The following is a 10,875-nucleotide window of genomic DNA, read 5'->3' as shown; positions in this document are numbered from 1 at the left end:
TCTCTGATCCATGCCGTCTTCCTCCTCACACTGTGTGGGTGCAGCACACAGGGTGTGCACATAAACGCACACACCGAGCGCGCACACAACCGCACGTACACACACACACACACACACACACGCATCCGCACGCACCCACGCACGCACGCACGCACGCACAATCCATCTCTCATGTAGCTTCTTTGCCACTTTCTATCGGTCAATACCACTCACAATTTGCGCTTCCACATCAGCATATACATTCCTTCAATCTCACTGCTTCAAACATTCACTGAGAAACTCACACTGTCCCTGCCCCGCCCGGGCTATAGCACCCCCCGTGCGAGGGGGTCGCGGCATCAATGTTGACCGGTTACAGGCTGGCCATTTCCTGCAACAATCATGATGCCGGCCCACCGCCCGCACGAGCATAGCACAGGCCCACGCGCACAGCCCAGACCCGCGACTACGCGCGAGTGCAGGCACGCTCATCAGTCGCAACCTCTCAAAGGGCAGGCCAACTTTGCTGTTGCGCCCTTCATCATGTTCACATTCGACATCTTTCAATGTCTTCTACACAACATTTGTTGTCTCTTATTCTCATCCTATCAAGCCACCGTTCTAGTAACTTTCTGTCACACACCTTATTTTCTCTACTGCCACACCTTGCTCATCTTAGTTTCTCCAACCAACTTAACTTAAACACACCATTCTTCCATAGAACACACATCACTCACACACACTCATATACACACCCACTCATGAGGATCCTCTGCGCGCACACACACTCTCCCCCCAATTTGGTTCATTTTGGATGTTTTAGCGGTCTGATCTCTCACAGGAGGAACTGTTACCACCGGATATTTTTTGAGGAGGCCTCACTTCCCCTCGGGGATCTCTTTATTAACCCCAGCTATTTGAATACGATCGTCACCGCACCCTTGTCCGCCACGACGAAGCACTAGGTCCCTGACCTATCCTTAGTACGCGTAAGTCCCTGACTTTACCGTACACGTTACACACGTAAGTTCCAAACTTATTCACCGTATGTATCTTAACTTCATGCACACCTTATTTGATCTGAACGACAGTCTCCTCTTAAATTTCCTCTTTCAATTTGCAGCATTTTGACTTATAGTAACAGGTATTCTGCTTACCTTATCGGTGATGAGCTCAGGGTTTAGGAGACGTCGTACCAGCTCAACGTTGTGCGCTTATTCCAAACGGTTCGCCGACCGGGAGACAGTGTCCCTGACACTGTCCGGTGTCTTGGCTAAAGACCACGAGTTGTCAATTACCCTTCTCTTGACATCACGTCCGCGGTCACCAAGAAATTGTTAGGTTACGGATTCTAGTTATTGATCTGACTCCAAATTGCGATCAACACTTAACACATAAATTGCTATGTCCTAATCCACACACTGGCGCACCTAACAATTTTGCGAGTTCGTTCTGTCAAAGAGAAGACCAGTAGATCAATCAGACCAAATTTACCAATTATTTATTCCTGACAAAGCGCACTAATACAGGCCTGGGTCCCGGGTCCCTCACACTAAAACTCGTGCGTTTTTGTGACCACCAAAAGACGACACATTCTTCCGGGTTGCCCAGTTTTAAAGAAACACAATATGAATATTAAAGCATGCAAAATATTGTGAGATGATTGGTCGATGGCCATCTCCTCCCCGGTCCAGGTGTCGCTGAGGTCAGACAGTTGGGTTTTTCCCTCGTAGGCCGGTCTCATAGACGTGCTGTTGTTCTTGTTCCTAACCGACCTTGAGATGATCTCCTCCGGTACTCCCTATCCGGGCCTATTCCACAACACTTTGAAGAAAACAAGTTCATGCAGTTTGTCTGCACATTCCTCGCCCCCCACCAATCCACACGTGCACTCTAATACTAGATATTATATTAATATGATTATAAGTTTAACACAAACTTAAAAAATATGTTTGCAAACTCCCAAAAGCACATTTCCCTTTAGTTACCTTTTGGATTTGAATAACCTCTGAGTAAAGAGTGTTCTAGAAATCAATTGTTCTTCCTAAGAATACTTTGCTTGTGTAGCATTGCCATGTTTTTCAGCTTCAGGCGGGGATGCTTGTGTATAGCGCATTATGTGGCAGTCACATTTGTTGAAGGTGGCAGTTGCCTTTGGTGCTCATGTGATTTGTAGCATTGAACCGCCTTTGATGAAAGTTCTGTAATTCCGAGAAATGTATACCAAAGTTTTGTTTTCTGATTGATTCTTTTTCGACCGAGTCTCGTGGCCAGGCCTTCGGGATGTGGTCTTGTTGCTTGTTTGCTTTAGCGGAGTGGTCATGGGTTAGGCTTTTCTGCTCAACTTGAGTCACAATGAATTTTTCACTTTGTGTTTGAATGGCTTCGTAAAGAATTTACTTGACTAGCGATTGAATGTGTTCCAAATTTTGTGTTCCAAACTGGCCCACAGGTTTTTTTTAATTTTTTTGCAGCATTGATGATTTTCTAACCGTGCAACTTCATCCTGAATAATTTCTGTCCGAGTGATTATGAGCGCCCTAAAGGCATCAGTGAAAGCCTCATCTTGAGGTCAAGCGGCATGTGACTGGGCTCAGTGAGGAAGGAGGGGTCTCTCTAGGAAGGACATTTAACGCCTGAAAGTGTGACGGAGCGCATTTCAGGCCTTTTACAATGTGGCGTGTGGCTGCCGTGGTGTTCACGCTCTTTTGGGCGCCGGGGCTCCAGCAGTTCCCACGCCCGTGCGCCACCCGCCAGGCCCTGCTGGCCAAGGAGTGCTGCCCACCTTGGGACGGGGACGGCTCGGCGTGCGGGGCCCACTCCGGTCGGGGTTTCTGCCAAGATGTGGTGGTAGCGGACACCCCGGACGGGACTCAGTACCCTTTCAGAGGGGTGGACGACCGGGAGAGGTGGCCCCTGGTGTTCTACAACCGAACCTGCCAGTGCTTGGGCAACTTCATGGGGTTCAGCTGTGCCGACTGCAAGTTCGGCTACTTTGGGGAGAACTGCCTCGAAAGAAGGGAGTCCCTCAGGAGAAACGTGTTCCACTTGACCCGAGCCGAGAGAACCCAGCTGGTGTCCTACCTGAACCTGGCCAAGCAGACGCCCAGCAGAGACTATGTGGTCGCCACGGCAACCTACCGGGAGATGGAGAACGGCTCCAACCCTGCCTTCGCCAACGTGTCAGTCTACGACATCTTTGTGTGGATGCACTACTACGTGTCCCGCGACGCGCTGCTCGGCGGGCCGGGGAACGTGTGGGCCGACGTGGACTTTGCCCACTGGGCGCCCGGCTTTTTGCCATGGCACCGTGTCTACCTGCTGCACTGGGAGCGTGAGATTAGGAAGATAACCGGGGACAACAGCTTCACCATCCCTTACTGGGACTGGAGGGACGCAGAGGGATGCGACGTCTGCACGGACCAGTTTATGGGGGGGCGGGACCCTCAGGACCCAACTCTGCTTAGTCCTGGCTCAGTATTTTCTTCCTGGAGGGTAATTTGTTATTACCTCCATGAATGCGCTTGCTTTTCTTTTAGTTTGTATTGTTAAAAAATAGTAGATGCCTTTTAAAAGTATTTAATTGGGTTAGTTTAAATGTGTTGACATTGTCTATTTCCATCTCCAGTCACTGTGCTCCCAAGCGCAAGACTACAATGCCCGTGGCGTTTTGTGCGACGCCCGAGCGGAAGGCCCTTTGCGCCGTAACCCCGGCAACCACGATCGCAAGCGGGTACCGCGTCTGCCCACCTCCGCCGAGGTCGCCTTCACCCTCAGTTTGGCCAACTACGACACGGGCACCATGGACCGCACCGCCAACATGAGCTTTCGGAACACCATAGAAGGTTGGCGAAAAAAAAAAAAGTTCTGTTTGAATATTACTGTGTGACTGTTTGCCACCTTTTAGGATTTGGGGACCCCCAGACGGGCTTGGGGAGCAGCATTCAAATGGGCATGCACGCAGCTCTGCATATCTTCATGAATGGATCCATGTCCTCTGTGCAGGGCTCAGCCAATGACCCCGTTTTCCTCCTGCACCATTCCTTTGTGGACAGGTGACACACACCAGTGCCCCCAAAACGCGCTGGAAAAATTCTGCTTTATATTTAAGGAAAAACAATTATTTCATTCCATGACTGTAACTTTGATTTGCTGTGTTAAGTCTTTATGAAGAGTGGCTCAGGAGGCACGGGCCCGACCCCACCCAGTACCCAACTTCTAACGCCCCCATTGGACACAACGGCGAATACCACATGGTTCCCTTCCTCCCCCTGCACACCAACAGAGAATACTTCATAACCAGCAAAGAGCTGGGGTACGAGTACTCGCGACTGCTGAGTGGCAGTAAGTTTTTGCCTCACCTTGTGGCTGCAAATCTGTGTTGGCATGATTACGTGTTTGATAGATGCGAGTTTCTTCTAACCCATTTTTTTTTAATGAATACTCTGCAGACGCGCTTCTATCAGAGTCCTTGCGTCCCTACGTGGAGGATTTACAAGCCATGTGGCCGTGGCTGCTGCTCGCCAGCCTCTGCGGCGCAGTCCTGACCGTCGCTGTCATCCACATCAAGCGCCATGTCCCGGCGCGACCTTGGTTCCGCAAAAGTGTATTTGCGGTCTCAGTCTTTCCGGAACGACAGCCTCTCATCAAGAGAGATGAAGAGAAAACACGAGGCTACACGGAGGCCATGTGATGACAAGTCATTAGGTAGACGTGCACTCATTCCTCAATCAATAAAAACTTTTCTTTTTTTTTTTCTTCCAATGTTTATTTAAATTTATTTGCAAACAATATTGTAGCACAACTTGGTCTTAACACTCAGTCAGTGTTAATGATACAGTACTTGAGAATCCACAAGTATTATATATAGCACTTTGTCATTGAAAACTGCTTTTTCTTGTCTTTATCGCCACCAGGAGGACAGAGAGACAATTACATGAGTAAAAGGCCTATGCTTCCAGGTGCAAATAACTTTTCAGTTCCTTTAACACTTTCTGTCACTTGAAATATTCTTGAATCAGTGCTGATGAGTGGAAACGTGGTCAGACAGCATTATGACATTACACTTTTTTGAACTTTCAGAAATACAGTACTAAAATATTCCAGCTGCAATAAAAGGGAGAGGTTTTGGTGGAAGTCTTAATTTTAAGATACATTTTACAAGGGCTGTTATGGTATTTCAAAGATTTGGAAAAAACATACCTAGTGATTACTTTTTTCCAGAGGAAAAATAACTGATAAAATAATGCTATTTTTGTTTTAAAGTTGCATGATGAGTGAAAAAAGCTGTAATGTCATGAACATAAATCTCATGTTTATACAAAATGGCCAGTTGTAATCTTTAGGGTAAAGTCGTATTTTTTTTTTTCCCTTAAATTTGCTGTGGTATCTTTTAAGGCATATTCAGTACACCATTGCTAACTACATTTCTTTGTCTTTACTGCCACCTGAAGGACATTGAAATACTTGTTCAAATCAATCTTATTCATCAAGGTCTAGAAAATAATTTTCACTTTTAACACTTTATTTGGCTTTAAACATGATCAGCCATTTTTTTCCAGTACTGACATCTTGGCTAAATTGAGAGGTGGGAAAAAAAAGTGGGATAAAAGTCAAACGGAAATGTGTTCATCCAGCATTGACATCATGCCTTGCATTGTGTGCCTTTTCAAAAGTTCACAAATAGTGGAATAGTTCTGCAGATGTTCCAAAGTTTTGCTGCGTCTTATCATTCATCGTTGCTATCGCTGTCGTCCTCGCCTTTTATCTCGTGGTCCGGGGTAGGTGGGGCGGCGGGCGGTGGCAAGTCCAGGCGAGCCCAGGACATGGCCTCCGACTTCCTCATGGCCACCTCGACCTTAGCTGCCATCATGTTGACGGTGCTCTGGCTCACGTTGATCACCTGAGAAGACGCCGTCAACAGTGATGTTGGTGGCGCTTATTGACCCCCCCCCAACTGTGTACTCACCCCCCACAGGCTTATCTTCTGCTCAAACTCCTTCTCACCCTCGAAAATCACACGAACGTGCAATGTGGTGCTGTTGGCATCCACGTAGGTCAGCTCAGGCACGGCGTTCTTGGCGTAGATGGAGATGATGACCTGCGAGCCAGTCTGGTGCCAGTCGAATCGACACGGCACCACCTTCTTGCCCTTCAATTAGATAGACAGTGGTACCTTTATGTTGAAGCTTCACTAATTCCCAGACTAAAAAAAAAGTCCAGCACGTGGGATGATTTCACGGCCTACCACTAGATGATGCCAGTGTTGTACCTACCTCATCCTTTTTCCTCCACAGGTGCTGGCCCTTGTTGCAGCCCACCTGGGAGAGGAAGGTGTTGAAGTCGGAGGTTTTCTTCTTGCAGCAGGTCCAGTACTTCATCCTGAACGCGGAAATAAAACATGTACTTGCTTCTTTTTACAGGAATAGATGTTCCGTGGGGAGTGCCACCAACCCTTCGTGGAAGATGGGGAATCCGGGGTGAAAGAAGCACGTGTCCGAGTCACTGGCGGGGCCGTCGTAGCTCTTTTTTTGGAAGGGCGGGACAAAAAGTGAGTCACTTCAGTTTTTCTTAACCCCCACCTCACTTGGCACATATGACGATTCAAATCGTTCCACCTACTTTAGTACAGCCTCCGTTTTTGCAGGCTGTTCCGATCTTGACCTCGTCACTGTTCTCCTCTGTGGGGACACGCGGAGAAATAATTCTGTCAACTGACACTTGACATGCATCAACGTCAACTTTGAGCTTCCCCGACACAAATGGAGTTCAAATTCCCAGCAGAGTTCTTTCCATCCGCGGTTGACTTTCTGTACTTTGGTGAAGCGAGTGGCGCTCTCACCTTCTTTGAGCACCTGCGAGTTGTCAGTCAGCTTGAGCTTCTCCAGAGCTTGCTTGAGAGAAGGCGACACTTTGTGCTGCAACCTCAGCATAGGCTCGTCGGCACTGGCGCGCACACGGTGACATCTCGTCAGCTTTGGAAAAGCAAAACTAACATTTTTGATAATACTTTGTATTCGAGAGAACTACTACAGTAGTATGACTGCTTGAAACTCCCTCATGAGACTAATATTCAAGATATATACAAGCGCAGTAATACATAAAAAATTGTAGCTAAGTCAATCAATACCACGTTCCTTTTCTATTCTTTTTATGTTCCTCTTCAATCCTAGACGCGAACATATCGATTCCAAGTCAAGGTGTCGGACAACCTGGGTCTGCAAATGGCCTCCTGGGGTTTGGGCGCCGAGATGATGTACTCGCTAAATTTGGCCTTCTGCTCATCTCTGTCTTTCTTTTCTCCCGAAGAGATCACGTCCGGCTTCACCGGCTCGGGGGGCTTCTCTTTGTTGTGGGGTCCTTTCGTGCAGCCCTGCCGGCACCAGAGAAGAGTGGCGTTAAACGCACACGCACGCCGATGGCGCGGGCGGCAACACAAACTTACGGCGATGCTGAGGAAGTCGGAGAAGTCGGTGGTCCGTCTCTTGCAGCAGGACCAGCCCTGGGGAAGGGAGAGACCAACGTTAACGGCGGAGTCACAAGGTAAAGTTTTTCAAGGGCTTGTACCTTCAGTGCGTCGTGGAACACTGGGACGCCAGGGTGGTACGTGCAGCTGCCTATAGGGAAGAAAAAAAAATCCAGTTGGATGTCAATAAGTTCATTCCAAAGCTTTCCCCTTACAACTTTATTCCCAAATTATGGCCTCTACAATATCACATTTTATCTTAAAAGGAACACTCTCACACTTTTTCTACCGTGTAAAATAGTAACTTTATTGTGGTAATTCAAGGTTCTCCGTACAACCACCTGCAGAGACCCCAAAAAAAAAAAATTCTTTAAAAGTCACAAGAAGTACCAAATTGCTTGGGTGACCTAATAAAGCAACAATTTCCTTTCGGCAATCCGCACAGTCCTCCATCAAGCCTTAAGGTAATGGCACTGCAATGTAGCGCGCTGTGATGAAAAGTGGCAAGCAATTAAAATGGAAATTAGACACGAGTCCTGCACAGAATTTCTGCAGATGAAGACGCAGGGAGACGTGTGCGTGTTTAATCACACAAAACTAGACAGACACTTGATTGAATTTTAACTAAAACAAAGGCGTCGTGACAACAATAGGCCGCCAACCAATTCACAAATATGCAAAACAAATCACAAACTCAGACAGATGCCAAGTCTTGGGACTAAACTGACTGCCCTTATCTTCAAAGTGTTTGTTCAAATGAGTTTTGGTGCTGCATTTAAAGAAGTAATTCTTGCATGGGGTTTTTGTTTGTTAAATTCTTTCTTGAAACAAAAAAGTTAAATGTTGCCCGGGGGAATTAGATTAGTTTGTATCACCTTTATTAGAGCCGCAATTTGCATTGTTTTAGCAACAATAGTGGTTGGAGGAATAGTCAAAACAAAACAAAAAGCAACCAAGGACGACCCCAAAACTTAGGCTACCCATTGTATGAGCTCAAATAAATCAACACAAAATAATCTTCATTCTTCATCCCCCCCTAGAGATTCAGGAAGCTCTGAATCGTACCGCCCCAATTAAAATCACAATATAAATATGCAATTTGTGTTTACTTAGGTTAACTTTTGTTTGTTATTTACATTTGTTTGGTGATCTTAATTTGTAGTGGGAAAACGATGCAAACAAGAATTTGAGAAGAGGGCAATTTATTTATTTTCACGGCACCGGCTGATCATAGGTAAATGGTGCAATCAATATATGACATTTAAAGTGTCATTCATTAAATGGTCTTTTCTGTGCGCCCAAGTTGTGTGCAACGGTCGGGCAAAGTTGCTAACAGTATTTGTTTATTTATTTTTTAATCGAGCTTAAGTATGACTAACAGCTGCAATAACTCTTAAAAGTAATTTAAAGAGAAATAATTTGGATGGGAGTTTGTATTGAGTTGTGTCGATTAGCGATCTCCACTTTTGGCCTGCCGGCTCGTAGAATTTTCCAGATGATATGTCATCCTCGCTAGCTATGTTAGCTACTCACCATCCGGGTTGTTGTCAGGGTCGAACCGCTGCCCGCAGCCCTTGTTGTAGCACAAAGTAGACATCGGGACGAATAAATGTATTTTAATGTGGAACCGGACACTAATAAAGCAGCAAGCACATGTAAAGCGCGACACAGGAAGACGCAACCGCTACACACGCACACACGAAGCTGCCCTTGTTCACTTCCGGGTTTGTTCGGCTTGTTTCGGCAAATAGCGGCACAGGTTCAGCCCGAAGCCTCACTCGCTCGCCCACTTCCGGCTTTTCTCGGCTTTTCCCGGCGAAAGTCGGTCAAGAACATTTTCTTTTTAATTACGTCTAATTTTTTTTTTAGCTCGTCAGGTTTTGTTTTAATAAAAGTTTTCTTAGGAACATTCGCCTCCCCCGTTTTTGTTTTTTGAACGAGTCAGCTCTAATATTACATTATTATAGTAATGTCATATAAAACGTTTACTAGGATATTGTATTTTTTTTTAGATAGTCTTAATATTCTTTGGAGGAATAAGGTTATATTGTAATGCAAAAATTGTCTTATTTTTTAGCTCATAAAACACGATGCTCACTTCCGGGTTTCTTCGTCTTTTTTCGGCACATGTCGGCGCTTCCTCTCTCTCTCTCTCTCGCTCGCTCGCTCGCGCACCCTTCCCTCCGTCCCTCCCTCCCTGTCTCCCTCCCTTCAGTCATCCGCGGTCCCCAAGCGGCGTGAACTGATTGCTGCTGGTCTGTCCCCCTCGAAAAAACTTGCGCAAAGCCTTCCTTCTAGTTGTATTTTTATCACTGGTTGGAACCCCACTAAATAAAAGAGCACCCGGGATGTTTTAACATCCATTTTATGTGACGCTCATCAGGACGCAGGTGCGTGAAAACTGGAACAATTGGCGTTTACTTTGACCGCGGATGGCTGCGGCTCTCTAGACGAGTGCCTTCTGGCGGGATGTAGCGTGCTCGTCTGAGTGCTTTTGAAGACTTTTTTTCTTTTTTTGCTCCCCAGAGAAGATAAGAATGGATGTACATTTAAGTGCATCCACGAAAGAAAGGTAAGGACAACCCCATTCAGATTTGTGAGTGACAGGCTACCTCAGGCATATATACAATCTTTGTATGGGTATTTAAAAACATTATACGCCCTGCCGCCATTAAATGTCTGACCAATATCTTGTATTTTAACTTTTTTGCACTCTATTCTGACTTGACATGGAAAGTAGATTTTTTAATAGGATGTATGTAATGAGTTAGTTCTCTGTAGCCTATCTCTCGAGTGCTACTTAAATAAACCGAGTAAATTTTATGTTGCGCATTTCTAAGTGTGCCCCTCTGAATTTTCTTGACATAATTTGGCTAATTTATACAACAACTATCCCCACAAGCAGTTTTTCTGCCTGCGGCCCGTCTGAAATATCACGTGGAGCTCCTTTGAGTTTTGATAAATGAACAGATTGGACTTCTGATAAATGGCACATTCATACACACTGCTCTGTTTCCACAAGTAGAAGGCGCTCGTGTTGTGACTAGGCAAGCGTGTGTGAATTGCAGCACACTTAACACTCACTTTTAAAACGGTGGATGAAATCAGTTTTATTTTGGGATCCACTTGATGCTGACCCTGCCCCATGCACTGCTGGGCCAATGCAGACTCAGCATGGCTTTTGTTGACAAGGAACAGACAATTTATATGATGGATTAAGCTAAGTTAGTCTCATGGATACACACGCATGTGGTGCATGCAATGGACATGTCAACAAAAGCAAAAAGACCGTCCCTACGTGTTGAGTTAGCCAAACGTTCGAGTGTTTGCCCCTTATGGAAGTTAACACTAATCTGTTCTGACACTGCAGTGCTGCTTACCTTTTGACTTTGACTTGATAGTGCTTCGTATCCATCACTAGAAATTAGCAG

The 10,875-nt window shown here is 46.0% G+C and overlaps 3 protein-coding genes across 8 annotated transcripts in view; 2 read left to right on the top strand and 1 right to left on the bottom strand.

Annotated features, from left to right (window-relative positions):
* Nucleotides 1–1,963: 1,963 nt before the first annotated feature.
* On the top strand, nt 1,964–9,151 carry LOC125982324 (tyrosinase-like). 4 transcript variants are annotated; one of them, XM_049742808.2, is made up of 6 exons: nt 1,964–3,474; nt 3,608–3,824; nt 3,887–4,034; nt 4,142–4,294; nt 4,431–4,686; nt 6,402–9,151. In XM_049742808.2, exons 1-5 carry the CDS (start codon nt 2,653–2,655, stop codon nt 4,636–4,638), a joined length of 1,548 nt encoding a protein of 515 aa, XP_049598765.1. In that variant the 5' UTR covers nt 1,964–2,652; the 3' UTR covers nt 4,639–4,686; nt 6,402–9,151. The 4 variants fall into 4 exon arrangements, with proteins under 4 accessions (XP_049598765.1, XP_049598763.1, XP_049598764.1 ...); XM_049742806.2 differs by having other exon boundaries at nt 4,142–4,323; XM_049742807.2 differs by lacking the exon at nt 6,402–9,151 and having other exon boundaries at nt 4,431–4,733.
* On the bottom strand, nt 5,483–9,120 carry LOC125982365 (cysteine and histidine-rich domain-containing protein 1). Its single transcript, XM_049742900.2, has 10 exons — nt 8,978–9,120; nt 7,546–7,595; nt 7,424–7,480; nt 7,191–7,351; nt 6,821–6,924; nt 6,601–6,659; nt 6,433–6,503; nt 6,255–6,360; nt 5,948–6,130; nt 5,483–5,881 (listed from the first exon to the last, which is right to left on the bottom strand). Exons 1-10 carry the CDS (start codon nt 9,039–9,041, stop codon nt 5,708–5,710), a joined length of 1,029 nt encoding a protein of 342 aa, XP_049598857.1. The 5' UTR covers nt 9,042–9,120; the 3' UTR covers nt 5,483–5,707.
* Nucleotides 9,152–9,643: 492 nt separating the features above from the next.
* Nucleotides 9,644–10,875, top strand: part of LOC125982264 (protocadherin Fat 3) — a 47,919-nt gene continuing 46,687 nt past the window's right edge. The window contains exon 1 of one of the 3 annotated variants that reach the window (XM_049742662.2): nt 9,644–10,016. The gene's annotated coding sequence lies outside the window, so the exon portion shown is untranslated. The remainder of the gene's footprint in view (nt 10,017–10,875) is intronic. The other 2 variants (XR_007486316.2, XM_049742660.2) reach the window with 2 other exon arrangements.

This window comes from Syngnathus scovelli, chromosome 15 (genome assembly GCF_024217435.2).
Source record: "Syngnathus scovelli strain Florida chromosome 15, RoL_Ssco_1.2, whole genome shotgun sequence".
In the NCBI taxonomy this organism is placed as follows: domain Eukaryota; kingdom Metazoa; phylum Chordata; class Actinopteri; order Syngnathiformes; family Syngnathidae; genus Syngnathus; species Syngnathus scovelli.
The sequence above is the reverse complement of the archived record's forward strand: the minus strand, read 5'-3'. Positions and strand labels throughout refer to the sequence as shown.